We start from the raw sequence: 24,219 nt of genomic DNA, 5'->3' as shown, positions 1-24,219 counted from the left end.
TGGTACATCTGCCCATAGTACAGAAGACTGTGAGCAAGGGACCTTGCGCCTGCTTGTTCCATCAGTTCTCAAATCCTCTGTATTGATGGCCCTTTATGTATAATGGTTTGCTTTTTAATACTGTATCTTCTCATTATACTTTATGTTAGGTTCTTCAGGCTGGTGATCTTTCAACTAGCTTTGGATAGGGTAGCACTTCAAATAGGTGAGGGCTTCAAAGAGAGGACAGTCCTTAACATGGGAGACTGCCCTTTGTACAAGAAGACACATGGCCACATCAGCCCTGCTTAATTACGCTAAATCAATGGGATGTGGGAGGGAGCAATCGCTCTAGGGTGGGAGGAATGTGCTTGGGGGTCTTACTTATTTCTCCTTTAAATATGCTCTTTCTTATTGTTTGATACTGCTGCATTGTAGTTTGTGCCTGGCGCAATGTTCTTCTTGCCTGGAACCATCTATTTGCATGCACCTTTAGTCCACGTTTTCTGGCTCTACGTGCTTGTGAGGAAGTCGTGAACATTACAGATTGCCATAGGACTCCTCTGACCCCCTTCAGGAATGAAACTGAACCCAGGGACACCCCTCACCCCTGAAACTTCTCACCACTGCAAGCAGTGACACAGATAACAGAATGGAAACACACACACACACACACACACACACACCCCAGTTTGTATGCAAAGAAGTGTAAAACTGAAGACTGTCATGAAAGTACGCTGCCACTCATCTTGAGAAAGAAAAGATGGTTTTAATAAGTTCCTTCCCATTTTCTGGGAGTACATCATAAGAAGAATAGCTGGACATGTGTGAGGAGGGTTGGGTAGAGACAGTTCCCCATTCTGAACAACCTTTGAGAAGTGTTTCCCCTTAACAGTGAATTACCTATGCTTGGCACCATGACAATCTTTCAAACCCAAGAGCAAAGCTCCAAAGCTGGGCCTGTCAGAGGCTTTGTCTTCTGCCAGAACATGCAGAAGAATTACTAGACCAGAGAAGAGCAAAAGGACATGAAAGCCTCAGCAGAATAATGCATTTTGCATTAGGGTCATTCGAATGCCAACACTGGGATGAAATTCCGATAAGGAAAATCTTGGAATCTTCGCAAACTAAGTCCTATTTATTTTAGTGATTCTTAATGCTTAGAGAATGCTTTGGATCAAAGCCTTATTTGATTCCATGTATTGATAGTTCTTTGCATCTCTCATACTGGAAGCCATTGCTAAGCAAACGTCAGGACATCATACCATTTATAAAAGTATTCACTACCATCAATCCCAATAAAAAAAGCGGCATTCCTGCGGTCAACCTTCCCAAGACCGTATCTATTTTTTCCCACGTAAATGTTGTCTCCTCCACAGGCATTTACAGCTCTGTTTGGAATTGAACCCCATGAACCAGCTTTCCACACCAAGGTTTCTCGCTCTCCTGGATTCACTAAAAGAGAGAAGGAACTTGTCTGCATCTCATGGTCTGCATAAGGGTAGGAACAGAAAGGGCCACGGCCTGTGGTGTAGAAGCCAATATGACAATTTGATGTGGCACATGGATATTCTCTCCTATTGGCATAACTATTCCAGAAGGACACAGCTCCGTTGGGGATAGAGCCTCCAAATGGAACCCATCTCAAGCTTGAACCGTAAACGTTAACATCAGCCATTCGTTTTTCTCGAATCGGGTTGACCATGACTTTGCTGTCTCTCTCTGGGCCTGAAACACAATTTAAGAGAGGAAACCCCATGAGAAAGAGCGTGGCTCACCTTGATTGCCTAGAACATGGGTGAAAAACCTCTGGCATAGCAGTCAAGTCCTGCCATCACAATCTATATCTCTGGGAAACCTCAGTAGGCTGTGACCCCTTCCGCTGCTCCCATGCCTTTTCCCTCAACCACTGAAGGGGGGTTTCCTGCCTGTTGTGCAGTGACTTGGCCATCCTAAACAGGGAAACCTCCTCACCTGAGACTTTGCTATTATGAATACTTCTTTGAACATGCTGCCATTTTGTTTTGTTTTTTTTTTGTTTTTTTGTTTGTTTTGTTTTTTTATACCACCTCCTTTCACACCCATTTGTTGCCTTCGGCACAACCTGCACTGGAATGAAACTCCATAACTGAATCCGGCTGCCTGGGCGAGGGAGTTGCCCGAACTTTGTCCATGCATTTGCTTGGCTTGCATTCCTGAGTCCCGTGCAGGGCTGCCTTCCTAACCTCATCCAAGCCTGCCACAATCAAGGGATGGGCAGCCTCCCTTGGATAGTCTTGCATGAGGCCAAATACATTCTCAGATAAAAGAGTACGCTTTTCCATTTCCTTTGCTAGAAGCTCTGGCAACAGTGCCCTTGCTCATCTCCACTCAAAGGGAGGGACTACAACTTTCCCCAGCTCCACATACCTGGGTGTATTTCCCTACTTTGTCCCCAATACTTAAGACAGCTGTGAAGAGGACACTGGCAAGAGGTTTGTTCTGTTGCCATTGGCCACTCCTTGTGCAGCCCATGAAGCCGAAACGTGGGGGACCCAGAGGACTAAAGCAGGAGTGAACTCCAAAGCAGCGAGCAGAAGCACCGGCCTTTCCAAGGAAGTTTCGCACATTACCTACTAATTGTAGGACAGTTTTCCTCACGGGTTTGTTAGGGTCAGCAATACCTGTGTTTGGTCCATGGGCCCAGGACACTTGAGCAAGCAGGAGCATAAATATGACCACCTTCATCTGAAATGCAATATAGAGCCAGCAACACTAAATCACTAAAGTGCAAGAGAAGTGATAGCTGAGATGCAACAAAACACACAGCTGATAGCTTCATTTTGATGAGGTGCCAAGATAAGATCTCCCAAAACAAACCTGTCCTCAGCAGCTCACCAAACGCTGTCCAAACGGGGTGCCATCATTTTATCTCTTTGCTGTGAGCAAACAGGGTGGCTTGCAAGATTGCAAACCATCCCCTGGCATTTCAATGCACATCTAGATGGAGAAGCAGTCTTAGAGCTTTCTGCTGAGCCCTCCCGGCGAGGCCCCCGGCTTAGAATCCCAGTGCATTCCAGCAGCCATTCTTAAACAGGTTTGGAAATACAGCGTGCTTATTAGTTTGGAACTTGCAGGCCAAGGCACAGGATACCAACCCACCCCCGGGAATTTCCCACTGGAAAGCTCCTGGCACTGCCAACCAAAAGACATTCTGGAGCCACCTCATCTCTCCTCTCTTAACAGGATGCTGTCCTGCTGAGAAAAAAGATGGGAGAAGCAGCAGGAAAACAACAGGAAGGTTTCAGGGGGAAGACGACATTGACTGGAGCGCTTGTCAATTTCTATGGAGCAGGCGTGTCATATGCACATCACAAGCTCTGCCTAAATCACTCGAGGACTTTCATCCTGAATTCTGTTCATCAGTGATCAAGGGCACGGACAAATGAATTTCCTTCCAGCATGCAAGGAAGCTGCGGCTGTATATCACACGTGTAAACTTCTCCCCCAACAGAGTGTAGCAGCCTTTCCCAGCTCAATGCCTTCCAGATGTTTTGGACCACTGCTCAAAATGCTGGATCGGAATATTGCATTGCATTTATACCCTGCCCTTTTCCCTCCTGTGAAGAACCCAAGGCAGCCTACAAAGCACAACAGATACGTGGGGCTAAGAGTGAGCGGCTGGCCCAAGATCCCCCAGTGAGAGACTAGAACCCAGATCTCCCAGGTGCCCAGTCCAGCACTCTAAACCCCACAACCACACTTCAACTCATGGCAGCTGAAGTCCAAAGCATCTGGAGATCACCCCACCCCCAAAAAAAGTGGATCCCCAATTCCACCCCACAGAGAAACAAACACTGGAAATGCTATCCTGTTATTCCGATAAGAGGAACAAAAACAGCTTTACAAGTTCTCACACACATATGCAGCAGCTTCTAGTAAATGCACCCAGTGGTCATGCACAGGTTCTTCCAAGACAGGAGCTTGCTACATGGCTTACCATAGGATTTCTTAAATGTGCAGCAAAGCCCTTTATCAAAGATTGTAAGATACCTGTTCCACTGGAGGCAGCTTACCTTGGATAGTTTCTCTGCAAGCAGCTTCAGTGTTCTGATGATGAGACTTTCTTCGTTCTCAATTTAAACATTTCTCAAGCCCATCACATGGCCAGTGGTCAGAGCGGAGGGTTTGTGACCTGGTGGGCAGCTGGCCCATGTCATTTTTAGGGCAAAGGTTGGGATGGAGCAAATGGAATGACTCCTGGATGGTACTGCTCAGAAGCAATGCAAATTCTGTTTCCCAGACACCCTTGTCATCTGACAAGTCTGAATCTGTCTGACCTTGGGTTATGTGCCAAGGAAAACTACCCTTGTATGCCCAACAGTAGCCTCCTCCGTCATGAAACTGTCCAATCCGCTTTTCAAGCCATCCAGATAAGCGGCCATCACCATGTCCCCTTGGAGTGTATTCCATATTTTAATTACACAGTAAATGAAGGAGGACTTCCTCTTATCTGCTAAAACCTCCCAGCAATCAGCTTGATGAGATTAGCCCAGTGCCAAGGAAGAGAAATGCCTCCCTCTCCACATTCTCTACACCATGAATTATTTTAAATACTTCTATCATGTCTTCTCTTTCTCACCTTTTCTCCAAGCTGAACAGTTCCAGTTTTCATAGCTATTCCTCATAGTGGGACTGTTCCAGTCCCAGGATCTTTTCGTTACACTTCTCTATAGTTTCAGGGAAGGAAACCAGAACAGGATGCAAGATTCTAAGTACAGTTGCACTAAAGAATTCTATCAGGGGAGGAAGACATGGCAGATCTATTTTCTATTCCATTCCTAATTAGAACTAGCACAGAGTTTGTCTTTTTCACAGCAGTTGTTCACTGGGTCTACATGTACACTGAACTGTCTCCTACTAACCCACAATCCCTTTCTTTCTCTATCACTGCTGGCTCAAAACCCATCAGCATGTCCTTGAAGTTGGAATTGTTTGCACCAACATACATTACTTACATTGAACTCAATTTGCCATTTCAATGCCCATTCTCTGAGCTTCGGGATATCCTTTTGGAAGTCCTCAAAATCCCTTTTGCTTTTACCCCGTCTAAATACTAAATACTCATGAGCAAACTGGATCACTTGACTAGCCCTCCTCCACAGGGAATCCAGAGAGGTGGGGGCAAGAAAAGCAAGAATTCAGAGAGCAGGATACTACCAATGTGGCAATGCGTAGTATTGCCTGGAACTGTTTTCAAAATGGCCAGTGTGGCGGTAGGCCCAACATGGCTCCCTACCTATGCTACGTAGCACCGGGGATAGAAACGTTTAGATTGCCAGTGTGTATCTGCCTGACCCTTATGCGTCCCCCACTGAAAAGCCAGGCCAACGCATTAATCCTAATACAGAACGCGATGGGAATCCACCAGTTACATCTCTCCATTGGGAGAAGTTGTCAACTATTGCCAATTCACAATGGGGAGTTGCAGAATTAAGCAGGTTTCAGTGCTTGCTTTTTACTGTCTGAGGTAGGAAATCCAGGAAAAGCTTGGTGAGCTGGCCCAGTATTTCCAAATGCAGACTGGTTGCACCCTATCCTCCCCCTGCCAGCTGTGCCATGCTTTTCAGAGTGATTTCCCAGTCATAGTATGTCAGACATGGGGCTCCTTTTCCTAAAGAAGGAACCTGAATGGAAAAACAATGGCTCAGTGAGTTGGACAATGATATATGGGCTCTCTCAGCATTAGGAGCAATCCAGCTACTCTGAAATACCAAACGGCGCAACCCTGTTGAGGTTTAACGGTTTTATGCAAGACGGTGCTGGAAGGCTCCTTTCTACATGAAGTTTGGCACACTGAGACTTCTGTGCTGAGCCTGGAGAACCATCTGGATTTCCTGCCTTCGGAGCAAAAGGTCCTGTGTCAGCCTTTTCGGATGGTCCATCACAGGCATTGCTTAAGCTTCCAGAGGAGCTGGGTCATTAGTATGATATTGAAAGAACACTGAGACACGAAAATGCAATCCGGGATAGTAAACAACTGGCCAAAAGAAGAGTACATTCAATGGCAAACAGCAGTGACCTCAAGGCCAGAACAGGTAATGAGATAGAGCTAGAAAGTGAAACCCTTTCACTTTCACTAAAGAGATGCCATAGGCACCCCGAGGGGTGGAGTGTTTGTGTTCTTGTGATAATGGGTGCTTGGCTGTTCAAAGGAAAGCTTTGTCTGTCTCCTACAACCTTGACTCAGTATGCAAAACAAAGTAAATATGAAGCCCATCAGATCATGCTCCAAAGCAATGTTTCCAACAAAAATTTCAGCTGCATTTCCATGAATCGGCTACCTTGATCGGCAAACACGTTGAACAGCAGAGTTTGGAATGAACGTCTCACAGAAAAAGACCAGAGGGGAGAAGGCTGCGGTAGTCAAGGCAGGAGAGGAGCTGAACATGGAGCCAGGGTCAGGGGAGAACTGGCTTTGTGAAATAGTCATGCTTTGACTCCATGTGGGAAATCCAACACCAGACTGGGCAGGCCTGCACCCCGTGGCAGGGTGCTGCGTAGCAGGGGGCCACAAAAGCTTAGTTCTGAGCCCCAACCTCTTCACACGGCAGTGGGGCTACGATCTGGCTTTCCACTCCACAGATTTTGCCCGCACCCCTGCATCTTGGAGTGGTGCTCCTTGAGGGTACCTGTAGTTCTTTCTATGAGACAGTTCTACCAAACAGTGGCTGATGGACTCAGAGCAACAGGACTGTGGACCAGAAACTGTGCAAGGCTGTACTGCCCCTGTTTCAATCATGGCAGCAGACCTCAGCAGAAAGAGACAATAAGCCAAGCAAACCTTCACCCAAGGCATGTGCTGCCTGAGGCAAACGACAGGACGCTGCTCCCTCCTGCTCCATATAAAAAACTGGCTGGACCAGCAGGAATCTTTCTTCATGCACTGTTGAGTCAACACCCTCCACCACACTGAAGGAAACAGTTGAACTTAGGCAGGACAGAGCAAATCCAGTTCTTCACAGCTCTGTCCTCCAGAATGCTTCTGTTCTTTACACCAGGCAGTCCCAGGCAGCATTTCACGTCAGAAGGAGGCCCTGGCCCTCTAGATATCTTGAACGCCTTGGGACCTTGCATTGGGCTTAGTGCTCACGGCCAAAGGGGAATATATCCTAGTCTTGCATTCACGCAGACACACACACAAGACTTACAATGCACAGCTTATTCAGAAGAAAATACAAAGCAGGCACAAAACTCTTGGCCCAGTGTTGTCCAGGCAGCAAATACTCCGACTGCATCCCAATCTCACTCTTTATTTCTGAGCATCTTCCTTTTCGCCTTATCGACTGACAGCAGCTAACAGAGGGCAGGAGAGTCCAACCAGTCCTTCAGTTGTCCTGACCACGGACAGCCGGCTGCCATCCTTGGCATAGGCAGGAGGAGCGCAAGCAGTCCACGCTCCAGGCTGGGTTGCCGGGTCCGTGCTGAGAGCTTGTCCACACCCAGTCCCTAAGTCCTTGGCCCTTGCATGCTTTCTCTCTCTGCTTGCTTCTGTGGGAATGGGGAGGCTCCCGCTGCTTCCCAGACTCAGATTGACTGCTCGATTGCTCTTGGTGACCGTGCCCATTGCAGTCTGCTGCATGACCATGCCTGCTTCCTCTCTGTGAAAAGGGAAGCTCTTTGTGTTTGTTCGCTGCGACTGATGCGCTACTTCCCAAGTGCCAGTGTTTCTTTCCCTTCCAACTTGGTGACTCCCCCATTTTCCCCCAGGCCAAGGGTGATCCTTCCTGCAGGGTCAAATCCAACTTGAAGATAAAGAATGATCAGAGAAACCCTGAAGCAGCCCACTGCCAGTTAGCATCTGGGCAGCAGGCACAACGAGCACCTGGCCAGTCTTCTCCACTCTGAACTAGCACATTGTGTTTCTATTTTAATTATTGCCATTCTTTCTAGAGTTGCATCTGAGTTCATAAATTAGCAAAAACAGTGTCTTCCTGTTTGGTTGTGTGTAAACAGACGCCCTATTGGCACAGAACACCTGAAGGCGGCAGTTCTTTGCAAAGCTCTTCTCAAGCACCATGTTTTGAATGCATCCCTTCTCTTTCAGTCAGCTTTCTTCACTGTGCAGCTTTCATGCCTATACATACTAATGGAAAATAGAACAACATGGATGATCTTGACCTTAGAGGTAAACCCATTTATTTATTCAAACTGTAAATGACTTCTTAACCTACTTGACCACCAGAGGGCAGTGCAATCCCACCTAAAAATCCACGGTTTTTTTCTAAATTGCCACCCCAAAATGGTGAGAGAAATATTTAACCCCTGGCAGATGGGTCACAAGGGCAGTAAACATGCCATGCTTTGATGTAAAGCACAATCTACTAGTAAATTACGACTAATTACCAATAATATTACCAATACTATCAGTCCTTTAGCCTCCTCTCTGCACCTGTTTTCATTCCCATTCTGTTTGCCTATGATGAAAAAGTGGGCAGCATTCTTCTGGAGACCGGGCAGTGCCTGATGCAATAATTTCCTGACTTTATATAATCAGAAGCATTTGTTTCTCTTTTCACTGTCAATTTCTCGTTCTTCTGATGCCATTGAACTTCTGTGTTCAGTTCAGCTTCAAAGCTAGCCAATGGCTTTCACTGGTTCTGATTTAGATGTATTCGGATTATTTTGTATCTTGAAACTTGTGGTCCAAAGCTCTCTGCTCCAAGCGCAGTGCCATTAAGTCTTCACAGAACTCAGTGAAGCTTCAGATTTTCCTGGAGGTCAGTTTCTCTAAACTCAGTCAGGATTCATTCTGGGCAGACATAAACAGGACTGTGCCTTCAGCTACTTGGTTCACACAGAGATATAAATACAAAGCACACACAGTTTAACTTCACAGGTACTATCCAGCCCCTATATGCACCCATACAGAGACTGTGTTCAGATAATTCAGTAACCCACGCTCAAGGGTTAAGTATGGGTTGTGTGGGTTGTTGCTGAAACAATGTATTATTCTGCTGTCTACATGATAAGCAGAGACACCCCTTGAAGAGAATCTATGGCTTTTTTTTTGAGTTGTGAACTATGGTTGTTCACCATGATTTGTTATCTCAGCTGGGTTCAGATAACTTGATAAGCCACATTACAACAATCCCCAGTTCAAGGATAAGCCATACTCAACCCTTGAGTGTCAACTATTGCATTGTCTCAGCCCAGTCATACATACACACTATGACCCCAATCCATATGTACAAACATTTCTCATTGAAATCAGGGCAATGGAGTGTGCAATTCTATGCACTATTTCCTCAGGTAAGTTCCACTGTTCACAGTGAGGCTGACTTTGGATAAACACACACTGGGTTGTGCTGGCAAACACAACTATAACTTGTATTGAGCTGTAGCCAATTCCACTACCAAAACTATCACATGTACACAGTAAGCAGGCAATGCTTTTCTGCATCACTAGTTCCCTGTAGCTGAACAGGTTGATAAAACAGCTCAGCAGCTTCCCTGTTCCCACAGACACACCCAAAGTTTCCCCCTTCACTTCCATTCCTTTCAGTGCCCAGCACTGGTCAGACAGAAACAAAATTTGTTTCAGGATCCCAGCAGTGCTATGAGGCCTCTGTGCTCCTTGCTCCCCTCCCCCTCATGCTACATGGAAATTCCCAGCTCGGCTGTCACACACATCCCGCCATGCCCTGATGCCAATCCAGTTCTCCATCATTCTTCTGCCTATTGTGCTGGAGCCACATGCAAAGAACTCTAGGCAAGCATGAGAAATCAGCTCTGATGTTGCAGCCCGGTCTCTGAGCCAGTCTCTTAAGACCCAGCTGCCAGTGCTGCAGTGCTGGGTTTCAAATACAGTGCTTGAAGCCTGTATTTCAAAGCCTCTGAGTATGTGCAGAGTGACATGTCTGCCAGCCAGTCTGCCTGATCTCACACATACATCTGGAGAGATGCCCAGGCTTCCTTTAACCTCTCTGGATAGTCACTGATGGCTCCAGTTCTCTGGGAGAACATGTTCACAGACCCAAATTCACTGCCCACTGCCACACAGACAGAGCCCCCAAGCAACGGCCTCCCAAGGGCCCCACAAGCTAGCCCAGCCCCTCCTCTCTTAGAGACAGAGCCATTGATCAGCCACACATAGCCCCTCTGGGGCCCCAGCTGGTTTGGCTGGCACCTGTCCATTCCCCCCTAGAGCTTCAGTTCCTCCGGGGATGCTTACTGCAAGGAGGCAGGTGCCTGCCGGTGGCCCCGATGTGGCTGCTCTTCTTGTCCATGACTCCAGTCCAGCGTTGCAATGCTCAGAGAGCACTGACTCCTCCTGGCCCCTGCTTGGCCACAGGTCCAGCTGCAGAGGGGAGGGAGGGTGCTGATCCCAGCTAAGCCTCTGCAGATTGCATCTCAGTGCCGGACCAGCCACTAGAGCATATCTGGAATACCCAAGATCCACCCATCCGTCTATCTGTCCACCCCTCCCCACATGACTGGGCAGGGCTCCGTCTGCCTCCAGCCAGAGGAAGCCTCTCTCCCCTGCATCACTGCACACGCAGGCACGCCGGTCCAGCTCCAGCATGTCTGAGAGCCCCAGCCCAAAGGCGCCCCTGGCAGAGGGACAAGACCCCCCCCATGGAAGAGCCACCCTGTGCTGAGCTGAAAGCCACTGCTGAGAAATGGTGAGCTGGGTCAGTGTGGAGGGGGTGCCGATGCACTGGCAGGCAGTGATGCGCCGGCGTCAGAAGCCCCACTGGAGCCGGGTTATCCTGGGGCAGCCGTAGTTGCCGGGAGCAGCGTGCTAGGCAGAGCAAGCCCCCTCGTGCAATACAGAGAGCAGGAGGAGGGTGACTGACACCCCCTTCCCCACTGCCACATGCCTGCCCAGCTCTCCTAGCCGAGCTGCAGGGTGATTTGAGGTCAGATGGGACGGGCTGTGCTGAAATCCATGGGCATTTCCATATGGCATGCAGGAGACAGAGAGGGTGCCTGAAGGTACGGGAGGATGAGCTTGGGGAGAGCATGAAGGAATCTGAACCATCTCTTGAATCCTGGCAGGGAGGAGGTAGCATGAGGCCCAAAGGCACAGCACATGTGAGAAGTAAAATCAGGCTAGCCTAGTAGGGACACCACAAGTGGTCCTGTCGCTGACCCAGGGCTGGCCTGGGAAAATAGAGGTGGCCTCTCGACCCTGACAGCCAGTTTGCCACCCTTGAATCAAGGTCACCAAACTGCCACCAGAGGCAGCTGCGTCACTCTCTCTCTCCTAGTAAGTCCAGCCCTTGGCAAGTCTATGTCATGCTTTTTTTCTGGGTACCTGCCACCATTTGTGGCCAAAATCACAGAACCTTATAAAGATCTTCCAATTCTCCTGTCAACAGAGTTGTAATACTAATTCCTCCTGCCTGTTTTGATATCTGATTTCCCGGTTGGTTCTGTCCAGTTTCAACTACAGTGAGAATTCCTAAATTATCTTGATTATGAAATATGACTTGCAAAAGCTGAGCTTGTTAACTCAAAGACAAGCATTTTGCAAATCCTTATCACCTCAGCAAAATCTTCAGTGAAAAACGTTGCTAGACCTGACTTGCTGGTTAAAGCGGCCCTGAGCTCTCGGAAGAGAAAAGTGCAAGTAATTAGTTATTTTTACCAGGAAGCTTAACCCACATCGAAATATATGGGGTAGAAAAATTGAATCTTTTATCTTCAGCCTTAAAAGAATGAGTTCAGGATGTAGTGAATGGTTAAGGAACACCAGATACCACAGCATACCTGAAACTTAAGAAGGGAAAGGAAAAGGGTGAGGATCTATTACATACATACATACATACATACATACATACAAGAGAACAAACTAAATTCATGGGTGTATCAAATAGCTACCCTGGTGTAAATTAGGTGGCAACTTCCACTTTAGAAAGCTTCACCGGATTATATTTTTCGCAGAGTGGCATTTATTCCTGTGGCTTATGGCTGTATTTACACAACATGTTTAGGCCAGCGTTGTTTTGTATAAAGTACCATCTACATGCAAGGCATTTTACTAACAAGAAAGGTTAGTAAAGAAGGATCGTAAGGAATGTTTACAAACATTCAATAGAAGAACTAAAGGAAGAGTTGACGAAGTATATAGGCTAAGAGCCCCTTAAAAACATGACACTGATCATGTGGAGAACCTATGTCTAATTTTAGTGGGGCCTGAGTTATTTCCTATGATAAGGCATGCAAATGGAATGGGCAAGGGCCATGCCACTATTACGTTTCTACAGAATCAGGACTGAATAGCTGTGGGAAAAAATAGACAGCATTATCATTCAGAGCAGGAAAGGCCACCTTTTTTATGGGACCAGCTTCAATGAATTACTGTTCAGACTACACAGAATTCCCTGTCCCTGGAAGGGGAAACCTCTGACCAGTGCTGCACAAATGGCGCCCCAGACAGCCTGCAAGCTTCACCCAGGCACCACCCTCTATCTCCCTCGAACAGCTCAAAAACACCACACCCAAAGGGCAGAGACCCGAGCAGAAGGTGGGAGAACAAAAGATATTAGATTACCTGGTCCACAATTCCTGGACCAATTTTTAAAATGTGCACATCTAAAGCGTTTTGTACATATATGCTGCAAAACATGGATAAGAGAAAAGCACATGCGGAAGTGAAGGCATCAGAGATCCTGGTATGGCTCTCAGTACACCCCCTGTCAAATGCATTCTTGGTCACACAGTCAGGGTTTGGGACATATAATGTGCAGAAGGGCTCTTAACTGCTTAGGATCATCACAATAAGCCAGTTGAATGTGGACTGATGGGTTAACTGTGGCATCTGGACTGTGGTTCAAACCCCAGAGTGACTTGGACAAGTCTCTGAGCCTCAGTTTCCTGAAATGGGAGTAATTTTATTGTGGGTTGCTATGAGGACAGGCATAAAAGACTATATGGGACTTTGCACATAAGGGATGAGGTACTAGAAAGTGCCTGATGGAGAGCTGAAAGCCCCCAGTGCTGCTGTCCTGCTTTATCCAGATGCCACTGAGCCCCTGATCTTCCTTATCCCCAATTAACTCAAGCAGCTAACCTTCAGCCAGGAGGATTAGGGTGTAAAGAGGAAATCCTCCTGCCGGGCCAGGTGCCAGGGAGTTTCCTTTTTCCATGGTTATGTCCTTGGGCATTCCACAGAGACATTCATTGTCCACATTTTGTCTGACGGTTCACAGGTGCCAGGATTCTGAGTAAGCCTAAATCTTTAAGTCCAGTTGAGAGGGCTTGTAAGAATGCACTCAATATATGCTCAGATACTTTAATGTGATCAATAATTCTCACTCCTCAGCATGAGCCCAATCATTTAGGAAAAACACTTTTTTTAGTTCTTTCCCTGCTTCATTGCAAGCTTAGACTTTGCCTCTGTTTAGAGCTTTAAAAGTAATAAAACTTCTCCTTGTGGGTTTGCTTGTTAGCTTTGGGAAAGAAAGGGGTAAGTGGGTTAGAATAACAGAACAATCCAGAAACACTTGTTTTACTTGTTTTTTTCCACCAGGATAGCCTGCAGTGGTGATGTGGAAAAGGGCTAAACATACATCTCTGCTCTGATCAGATGCATGGAAGGAGATTCAATCACAGATCTCCCAAATCACAAGTCTGGGCCTTATTCTCCGGACTCGTGATGGAATAATTACTGCAGGGCTGTGCAAGTCCAGGAGTCCTTACTACTTGTTGGCTAGGACAAGTCTCTGTGGCACATTTCAATCCCAGTGCAATGGCCCACTCTACTTTTAGTTTTGGAGATAATGTCTCCTGCTCCTTAAGTATTTTTTACATGTATGCCCTCCCACATATGCACACATACACTACACACACTGTGCTTCTCACTTTTGGTGACATCACTATGTTTTCATAATCTTGTCCCTCTGCCAGCTAAGCCTAAAGTGCACATGGATTGGATTTGCTGGTGAGATCTGATAGCGTGGAATGGACAAGAACAACAACTCACTTGTTATTCTTTGTCTCCGCCACCCCTTGTACACACACACACACACAATTAATGACCAGATGTGGCCAGATGCACAAATGAAAGACAAGTTGGACAGGCTGCCCTCTAGTGGCTGGGTAGATAACTACTGCATAGGATAGAGGGTGACTTCAGACAGAAAGGTGTCATCCTTTCCTCCATATAGCATTTTCTGTGGTAAGAAAAAAACACAAGAAAAAGAAGCAATGGGAAAACACGGGGGGTTACCAGTGGGAGAAAGCAATGTCCCCCCACCACATGCTGTAAATGAAGTAGGGCAATTGCACAATAAAAAACTTGTCTGGAAGCCCCTAGAACAAGTTATTGCAGAGCAAAAAAACTTAGGATTATCATCACGAAATCATAGCTTAGTAGAGTTGGAAGGGCCAGTAAGGTCACTGGTCCAACCTCCTGCTCAATTCAGGACTCCAAGCTAAATCATCTCTGACAGATGGATAGCTAATTATTATATAAACTGGATAAAATAATGTATTTATTCATTATTTTTACTTCCCTCCATTCTCTATTGCCTTTCCAAACTGAAGTGCTCAAGGAAGCTAACAAAGAAAAAGCAGTAAATATTGTATCCTGCATTTTTAACAATAATAACAGAAGAACTTATTTGGGGGCAGGAAGAAATAAATGTCCATTCCAGTTCTTTATAAAAGTTTATGTTAGGTTTAACCTATGTAACCTGTGGTTTAATCACAGATGGAGCTCTGTGAATGTTTGCTTAGAGGAAATTTCTACTGGTTTTAGTGTAACTCACTCTGGGGTAAGTGTGCATACAATTGTGCTGTAAAGCTTTAACTCCTAGATAGAAGCACATCTTCCTGAGCCGGTTGCTCAGACTACCAGCTCACAGTGTGAAATGGATAAGCAGCCACCCCTTCAAAAGTGAGGCAGACACAGGTCAACCTTCCACGTTCAATTAGTGCTATTTCACATCGTGGCCTGTCATATGTTCCATATGTGCCTTGAGCCTCAGCATGCAATTGACACTTCTGTGGGACAAGACCATGGCTCACAAACATTTAGTGAAGGAACGATGGGGTGGTCCTGCATGGTCCTGGTCCGATGCAAACATCAGCTTTCATTTGCAACCTCCAGTGTTTGCCCAGCCCTACTTCAGTCTGTTTTCTTACCAAAGAAAATTTGCTAAGAAGCCCAAGATGGAATAGCTGTTACAAGCCATCCTCCATCCTGAAGCACCCTGAATCTTGAGATCTTGGTTGATAACTGACTTTTAAAAAGCAGTATCTGAAACAGTCCTAGCTGTGCCATGCAGTTTAGAGAAAACACACAGCAACTTTAAGATCCAACTCATTAAAAAAATAACATCAAAAATACACTTTTACATTTGGGAGCCTATTTGCATGTCTCAGAACACTAGTATCACCCTTACCATACTTTTAAAATACTATTTCAGCTACTTCCACTCTAAAGGAAAAACACAAGCTGTTGTTAAGATGCAAATGGTAACTTTCAGCCTTATTACCCAGTAACTTTTATACCCCACTTCATCTGGAGGCTTTAGGGCCAGTAACCTGGTCTCCTTATCTCTTTCTCCCTGGTAGTTTTCCGGTGAGACAGAGACTGTGCCTGTCCAGGCTTCTGAACCCCCTTGCTCAAGACACATTTCCCCTGAGAGCCAGCCTTCTTGCTGCCATGCCCAGCAGCCACGGCTACACCTCCTCCTCTTTCCCTTCATTGCTACTACTTGCTGGCTGGACAGGCAGAGAGGAAGAAGTGAGTGAGCAGCTGCATCAGTTGACCTTGCTTCTATGCCAGAGCAGGAGGCAAGAGAGTGAAGAGGTTGCCATGGTGGAACAGAGGAGCCTGCAGGCCTTTGGTGGGTGCCAGTCAAGCCTACCCAGGTAGCAGCCCTGGCCAGAACTCCTGTTATGAATCTAGAAACTGAGGCAAGGAGACCGAACCATCCTAGGGGAGTCTAATGCGATTCACTTTAGGGGATTGGACATGCCCACTGGAGTTCATGACTCATGCATCTACTTGAAACTGTAGATAAGCATCCTGTTTCCTCATCATACCACACACAGAGATTCCATATCTTTAAATTCCTTTATTCGTTTTATTTACATCCCCCTTTTTTCCTTTCAAGGAACTCAAGGTGGCTTACCTAAATCTCCTCCTCCTTTTAATCTTATCCTCATAACAACGACCCTGTGAGGCAGTTGCACTGGCCCAAAGTCACTCAGTGATCTCCATGGCTGAGTGGGGACTAGAACCAGATCTCCCAAGTCCCAGTCCTGCACTCCTCACCACTACACCACACTGGCTTTTGAAGTGCCTTCAGATTTAAAAGTAACACAGCATGGGTGGAGGAGGAGTAGGGGCTAATATTCCAGAAATGTAGGGTCAAAACATCCTTGGCTGTTGACAAAACTAACATCCTTGTGAGCAAGCCATGCTGATCTCGGTGGGACTTGCTTCAGAATAAATACAGCTGGTGTGTCAGACAACCCGGCATTCCAAGGCACTTGCAGGCATGTGTCCACCCATATTGCTTTCTATTTATGCCTATGGCATACTGGAGTCTGACTGACTTCACTAAGTGGCTGTGTTGGCTGGCAGTGATGGGGATTGTAGTCTAACACATCTGCAGTGTGCCAGGTTGGCACAGACAGGCCTAGAGAATGAGGTACAAGTCAGACAGTCTCTGGTTGGTATTTCCCCTCTGCCGTGAAAGTTTAAGTAAGTCACTGCCTCAAGCCCTGATGTGGAGACAATGTATCCTCCCTCACAGGGTAGTTGTAAGGATTTATGACAAGAAATTGTTATTATGCCATGTTTATTTATTTATGTCAAACTTTTCAACACAACCCATACTTGGACATCTCGAGACAGTTTACAACACCTGTTTATCTTGCCTTTCCTCTACGTAAAGAGAAGAGAAGACTGAGGGGGACATGAAATCCCTCTAGAAGTACCTCAAAGGCAGTCACAAAGAGGAAGGTCAAGATCTCTTCTCACTGATACCAGAGTGTAGGACATGGAATAATTCAAGCCAAGTTGCGACAACCCAGATTCAGGCTAGATATCAGGAAAAGCTTCCTCACTGTCAGAGCAATACGGCAGTGGAACCAGCTGCCCTGGAGAGGTGGTGGGCTTTCCCACAAGAAACTGGACAGCCATCTCAGTGGGGTGATGTAACTTGGTGTCCTGCAACAGCAGGGGGTTGGACCCAAATGCCTTCAACTCTACTATTCTATGATTCTAAAAGCACTGAACCTCATGTATAGCTTCCCTCTGCCCATTTTATCCTCCCAACAGCCCTGTGAGGTAGGCCGAGAAGGGTGAAGGGCACAAAGTTAGCCAGTGAGGATTTGATACTAGTCTGACACCTGGCATGCTGGGCAGCCACAGACCCAGCCCAAAAAATGTTTGCTATAGCCCTCACTCTACTCCTTCTGCAGAAAGTGCTAGTGTCTGGGGTAAAGGAGCATTAGATTAACTTTGCATCTTATTGTCTGTGCATTACTGTTTTTTAAAAAGCTACATGCTTCCATGCTTATAGTTTTACCTGCTGCAAAATGGTCTGTGATAGGGACAGAAAAAGTGGGCTATACGTCACGTAAAGATACTAGTCGATTAAATGTGTCTACACAGCACCCCAGGCACCCTCCAGGTGACCCCAGCAGCTCTGATCTGCCTGTCAACACTAATACAGGGCGACAGGAACACCCTGTGACTTGCCATCTGCTAGGCCCGAGATGGGGGCTGTGGGGAGAATGCAGCTGCTCCTAATGAGGCCACAGGGATTTCAAGCAGCAGGGGACAATGAATTACATAACTGGGAAGGGACAGAGCATCAGAGGAGGGATCTTTATTGATCGTTACCACAGATGACTCCCGCCCAGCATGTGGCGAAAGCAGACATTGTTTTCAATCTGTGTATCAGAGCTGCACACGTATCCCTCTCCCTACCACACCTGCAGCTCTACTTTAAAATAGGCACCAGGCTCCCAATTCAGCTCTTTATAAAACAAACAAACTGCCCCCTTTGCAGAGTCCTGATCCAGACCAGGGACCTGGTACCTGCTCTAGAATAAACATGGGAGCCAGGGAAGGCTGCAGTTGCTAGACACACATTTAAAGTAATGTCTGTTTTGGCCCCACAAAGAGGCCCATAATGGGAGGGGGCTGTTAGGGTCTCTTTCATCAGAGGTTGCTCTGAAACAGGAGAGCAGGTGTCAGTCAGGTTGCCTCAGTGAGCACACCTAATCTGAGGGGAACGCTGGTGCTGTTGAGAAAATGAACTGTGATCTGACTGAGGCCTTTCCATGAGGCGAGGCGAGGCAAATGCCTCAGGTAGATTTGAAGTTGCCAGTGGGCAACCAAGAGCTGAGCACCCTGTGCTGCAAGAAGTTCTCCTGTCTAAGCAGTGGTATTATGGGACATTTTGAGGGCAAGTGCTCCTCATGAGAGTCCCCATAGGCACCCCCACCCTGCACAAGAAAAATCTCAAAACTGAGGCAGCCATGACTGGAAACCAGTTCAGCAGTTTCCTTCTTCAGCAGGAAAAGGGGCCTTATGAAATTCACAGGTTTTAATTGCCTATTAGGGACCAGAATGCTTTTGCATGCAAAGAGCAGAGAATTCGTTGCTGGTTAAACATTCATTTTCCCTAATCCAAAATGTGCCAGTGCTGGGTCTCTGTGAGCCTTAATACCACCACACCAGGGCCCATAATCTGTGAAACAAGCAGAAGCTGTGCAAAAAAATACTCTTTTGTTCTAAAGGGGCTTACACAAGGAGGAGAATGTATCCCTTTTACATTCAGATGGGTGGTACCATGAGAGTTATTTATTTATGCATTTATCTGTGAGCTGGAAAGACATCTTTAGTGTACTAGGGCCTTTTTTGATGGCCCCACTGAGAGCTATGGTTTTTGGATGGTTACATTAAGCTACTATTTGGCTAAAACAGGGGTGCATGAAGAGTTTGTGAATTTCATGCCATATGTTTCTCTTCAGAATCAAATCCTGGTCCATAGCAGAAATTTTTATCTCAGCCCTAACAGCCTTAGGCAAGTCAGGGAGGGCCAGATTATATGTTATGAAAGAGATGCAGGAATGCACCTCTGTTATGGTAACAGAACAATCCAGAAAAGGTCTGAAGCATGAGAAATGGAGTTAACCTTTTCCTTTTGTACCATTTTCCTGATGAAAATCAGGCATCTCCACCAAAGTGCTTATTTAATATCATTAGCAAAATGATACTGATGGTGAATTGTATGCATCTGCCTTTATTCCCCATGTGCAACTGATCTACTACCTTAAAAGGTTATTTTATTACTACAATGATTTATGTGTTTGGGTCAGTTCCAGCACACTGATTGGTCCTTCCAATGAATGCAAGTCTATTTTCTGCCACAATAAAAATAAAAGAGCCTCTGGAAATGAAGTCAATTTGAAGATTTACTGACTAGTATAAGTAGTTTCAGTTTGTCCTGTTTACCAGCTAAGAGAGCAGGAGGTAGCTCAGGTCTTTGATGGCTGTGCAGGATTAGAGTCCAATTCAGCTCCAGATGAATGAAAATTAAAAAGGAAAAGCCTGAAGTATATGTACCCAAGAGCTTTTTTTTAAAACCTATTTTTCTGGAACATGATTGAGCCATAGTTAGTATTTTTAGGCCAAAAATAAGCCACTCTATCAAACCTGTCTCAGATTCACCTGGCATAATAACCACTGCCATGCCATATGAACTCAGCTGTTTGCTGAAACTTATTACTTATGTTTATATCCCAGCCTTTTCCCTTCAAGAACCCCAAGGTGGTTTGCATACTCCATTTTATCCTCACAACAGCCCTGTGAAGTAGGTTACACTGAGGGTTGGTGACTGGACCAAAGCCTCCCAGTGTGATTCATAGCTCAATGGGGAAGAGAGCCCAGAAGTCCCAGTCCCAAACTCTTACCACTAAGCTACACCGGTTCAAAGACTTTCAATTTGTCAGGAAGGTTGTGAACTTCATTTTTTGTCACTGCTGTTTGCCTCTGCTCCCAAAACTCCCTTCCTAAAAACTTTATTTTGGCGAAGAGGTTTCTAGCAAGTTTTGCAGAAATACTGGTTAAAAGTAGGGCAATTGTATCTCCAAGGAAATGCACATGCTCCACTGTCACACTCTTTTGAAGAGCACAGTGTGACTTTCCTCTGAGTACACTTGTATAGGGTCACGCAATAAGAAATACAGATGTCAAATCTTTTAACAGTGCAATCTGTACCTCCTTATTCTGAAGTATATTCAGTGGGCTATAATTCTATGCAGAGTTTCCTGTGAGTAAGCCCTACTGAATGCAAAGGACTTGCTTACTTATGTATAGGACTGCATAAACATTGAAAGAGGGAGCATCCAGGTCTTACATCTTCACAAGCCATGCCAGCTCATCGTGTGGCTCCAAGTGGACCTGACTGGATGTGACAGGCAAGGCAGCAAGCCGTTCCTGCCTCTTCCTAGCAAATCCTCCCAGGGGGTAATGCCTGCACAGCCTCATGGGTCCCAGCTCATCCACCACCAACAGCACTTCCCTGACCCACATTGGGCTCCCTGCTGTGTTTCCTTGGCAACTGGGGTTGCCCTGAACTGCAGGCTTGGGCAGACAACCTGCAAAAACTCTGTGTGCCAGCACACTGTTCAGCAGGTAGTCTTGCCCCCACCAACTTACTGAAAGAATAACCAGTCTGTGGCATCTGCTACAGTGAAATGCATAGAGCCTCTGTCCATCAAATGTGGCAAGCCACACCTGCAAGTCCCTGTTTGCTCGGTGGTGGTGGAGATTACTCTTCCACCTGGCAACCCTCTATAGCTGGCTTCAGTCCTTTTCACACCCTGCCTATGGCCCCTGCCCCAAAGTAGCTCCCACAGTTGTGCAGTTTGGTTAGATAGCATGGTGCATTACTTCTTCAAAGGGGGGAACCAACCCTACTGTGATGGGAGCCCTCCTGCCAAGTGCGGCCATGGATGTCTGCCCCATAGCCCTACCCTGATGGTACCACGCAACCTCTAAGCTTTCCATCTTCCCCATTCTCCACAGCCCCCTCAAAACTTGTGGACTGAGCCTGCACATCTCATCCCCCTCAGCATGCTCTTTTCCTAGCCTCACCTGGGAAAGAGCAGCAAAGGGGAAGGCAGAATCATGGCAACCCAGCAGGCAGGGAGCGAAGCAGGGGCTGACTCAGCACTAGCTAAGCTTCATTAGCCCTAGACAGAGCAGGCAGCCACACGGTAATAATGGGGCCTGGCTAGCCCCACACAAGTAGCTAACCCTTTCCTTACCACAGTGTCCCAGTGCGTGGTTTGTTCCAATGCCATTTTTTAAGCAAAGCTCCTCCACCTCGACTCTAAAGTATGCACAAGCCAAGCTAAGCAGCATCTCAAGGGTCTGAGTGTTGGTTAGAATCCTTCACAAGTTTAGTGCAATTTAAAGTTGGAGATGGACTGCACAGAAGTAAGAAATACAGGAGCTATTTCCTCATGAAAACTGTAACAAGCAAGATACATCAAGTGAAGAGAGGCACAACAGAGCAAAAGACGATGTTTTGCTATTACAAGCTTAACCCTGATACCCAGGGTTTTCACAAGTTTGACTACAATTTCCCTCACTCCCCTCCACATCTCCATTGCTACTGCATCTGCACTAGTCATCAGGAGTAGCTGAAGCATTCTGCGTGCTCTGCTTGGCCCACCAACTCCTCTCCTCTCCTCTAGCAAATCTGCTGCAGCTTTTTGAAAGCTGCCATTTCCTCCCTGGCCTACAGCTCCACCTTCATCCTTTTGTAATAAGCAGAAAGGAGAGGAAGTCAGATGACAGAATGGGCAGGGAAGTGCATGTCCCTCTGACATGGGTGGATTTAAAGGTGCATGCTCATTTTTTGACATGCAACTTTAATCATAGCTCCTAAATAAATACTCAGCAATCAGCAAGCTTTGCCCCTGAACCTCACTTGCAAAGCAAAGCAATGATAACATCTGAGAATGGAGAAGACTGCCTGCCACTTCATTTATGCCTTGGAAGAGGTGCTCAGTGACTGAACTGCTCAGTGCTACAAACTTGCCTAGCCTATGGACTTTCCGGGGGGAGGGGGGTGTTTTCAGCACTTGCTTGGTCCTTCATTTGTTTCAGTGCCCTGCACAAAGGGTTGATGATGCAAGTGGGGGTGAAAAAAACTAAGATCTGCTGATGCATCATTGGTTTACAGCGGTTTGGCAAGGTTTTCTAACGTCCAGTCATTTAAAATAGCTGCAACAGAGGTTTTTCTTTAAACATATGCTGATAGAACCCCTCATCTGGATAGCAGCTTTTATTACATCTATATTCCAGCTTTTCTCAAAGGAACTTAACACGGTACACATTGCTCTTCCCTCCCCCATTCTGAGACGTACCCTCAGCCCCATGATTCGAACACTGCCCACTGTGGCCATGGAATTCCCAGCATGGTGCCTTAATGGGGGGAACAAAGTAACACACACATTCAGGGAAGGGAAAACCAACCAGAACCATAACAGGAATACTCCATCACACTGCAACATCATCTTTATTTGTCTTAAGCCAAGCTGAGCTGGTGGAATGGCAGATTCCCTCTGTAAATGATGCTTTCACATGGCTCAGAGATTTACGCTAAGAACCAGCAGTCCTGGAAGAGAGCCCTGGCTCATTGCAACAAACAGCTTGCCTTGATGGTGTGGTGTTTTAATAGGGTCACTGGTTCAGTGTAGGCATTTGGGTGGAGCCAATCAGCAAAGGAAGCTGCATGAACTAAAGGACATTAAGCATGAGGTATTGAGGAAAGAGGTGAGGCTCTGGGATACTAGAAGAAGGGAACTATTCACAACTGCTGAGGCAGAAGGAAGTAGAAGAAAGTGAACCCTCCTTTGCTAATCCCTTTAGCTCAAGCATCCCTACCTCTAGAACACCCTTTCCTGACCTAGCACCCTCCAGGTCTTTGGGTCTACAGCTTCCCTCTTCTGTAGTTAGCACATCTATTGATCAGGGTGGTGGGTGTTATAGCCCAGACATATAGCAGGGCACTGGGTTGCAAAACCTGTGGATTTTCAACTGGCCCAGAAGGGAAGAGTGTGCGTTGCAGGGAGGAACATTTTTCTTACCATACAAATACTCAGTTGTGGTTTTCTATTGCCTTTTTTGGCACAATAGAACTGGAGTTAGTGTCAAAGGTCCTCTGTCACTCTCCAGTTCAGGTACCGCTGTTGCCCAGCAGCTGCCCTTCAGGAGTTTCTGTACCCCTTCACCATTCAAGATATCCACTCTCTTCAGCAGATGTGGCCATCTGTGCAGAGGGTCGGTCGATGCATCTTAGTTGGGTGCCTCCACTTTGACCATCCCACCTTGGGTGACCCTGCTAGGAGACCATCCTACTGAGAGTGGCTGGCCTGGACGAACTGCTCTTGGCTTTTCTGATACTCTGAAACTCCCTCACTACAATAAGGAGCACAGAAAAATTCAAAGGCAGAAGAAGACCAATTATGGGAAGGATCGATTCCATAAAGAAAGACACAGCTCTGAGTTTACAAGGGCTGAGCAGGGCTGTCAAGGGCAGGTCATGGGGGGGGGGGGGCGGCCTTCATAGAGTCACCATAGCTCAGACACCTTGACAGTACATAATATTGCTATTAACATTTTAATTGTACAAGCCTTTTAGTGTTGTAAACTGCCTTCAGGCTCAGTACTGGGAATGGGCAGAATATAAAATAAATAAAATAATCATAAGAGAAGCATTTTCTCCAAGATGCTTTCTCTACCCCACCCCACACACAAGCAGAGCCAGACCAAGATCTTTTGCTGTCCAAGGCAAAGGTAAAGCGACTGTTTCCTCTACTCTCTGTACAAAAGTCATCCAGGCTGGCACAAGGCAGCATCCCACACTGCACGCAAAGGTGACAAAATTGCTTAATGGACAGGCCATGTCGCACACAGATCTTTGTCTGCTCCCCACTGCCCTTGGCAACTAACCTGAGGCACCTATCTCTCTCTGTCTAGCTGCAGGGCCAGCCCCAATACAAGTGAGACTCCTCAGCATTGTAATTAAAAGGCCACAATAGGGCCAACCTTTTCCTCCCTGTGTTTTCAGTCCAACTGCAATCATTTGAGCCTCCCATAGAGGAGCACCTGGCCTCCAGGTTATGCTCTTTCTGGCACCAGTTCTTGACCTTATTTCCACAGGCATTTTAGTCTTTCAGTTTGTTTTAACCCTGGAACCTGTCTCAAATATT

General features: G+C 46.5%; 1 protein-coding gene across 6 annotated transcripts; it reads right to left on the bottom strand.

Moving 5' to 3' along the window:
• Nucleotides 1–728: 728 nt before the first annotated feature.
• LOC123030471 (natterin-3-like) lies at nucleotides 729–10,402 on the bottom strand. Of its 6 annotated transcripts, none has more exons than XM_044444440.1 (4): nucleotides 10,193–10,396; nucleotides 4,601–4,688; nucleotides 2,592–2,706; nucleotides 729–1,707 (listed from the first exon to the last, which is right to left on the bottom strand). In XM_044444440.1, exons 2-4 carry the CDS (start codon nucleotides 4,631–4,633, stop codon nucleotides 1,220–1,222), a joined length of 636 nt encoding a protein of 211 aa, XP_044300375.1. In that variant the 5' UTR covers nucleotides 4,634–4,688; nucleotides 10,193–10,396; the 3' UTR covers nucleotides 729–1,219. The 6 variants fall into 6 exon arrangements, 3 of the variants coding, with proteins under 3 accessions (XP_044300375.1, XP_044300376.1, XP_044300377.1); XM_044444441.1 differs by having other exon boundaries at nucleotides 2,643–2,706; nucleotides 3,121–4,688; nucleotides 10,193–10,395; XM_044444442.1 differs by lacking the exons at nucleotides 2,592–2,706; nucleotides 4,601–4,688 and having other exon boundaries at nucleotides 10,193–10,393.
• Nucleotides 10,403–24,219: the final 13,817 nt, after the last annotated feature.

This window comes from Varanus komodoensis, unplaced genomic scaffold (genome assembly GCF_004798865.1).
Source record: "Varanus komodoensis strain SLA01 unplaced genomic scaffold, ASM479886v1 scaffold45, whole genome shotgun sequence".
In the NCBI taxonomy this organism is placed as follows: Eukaryota; Metazoa; Chordata; class Lepidosauria; order Squamata; family Varanidae; genus Varanus; species Varanus komodoensis.
Note: the sequence above shows the minus strand (reverse complement) of the source record. Positions and strands in the feature narration are given on the sequence as shown.

What these genes read in the sequence shown, in the direction of transcription:
- LOC123030471 (XM_044444440.1), bottom strand. Translation starts at nt 4,633, where the DNA reads ATGAAAACTGGAACTGTTCAGCTTGGAGAAAAG. An exon ending in CTGTTCAGCTTGGAGAAAAG is followed by an intron (nt 2,707 to 4,600) that starts GTGAGAAAGAGA and finishes ATTGCATTTCAG; the next exon opens with ATGAAGGTGGTCATATTTAT. An exon ending in AACTGTCCTACAATTAGTAG is followed by an intron (nt 1,708 to 2,591) that starts GTAATGTGCGAA and finishes ATTGTGTTTCAG; the next exon opens with GCCCAGAGAGAGACAGCAAA.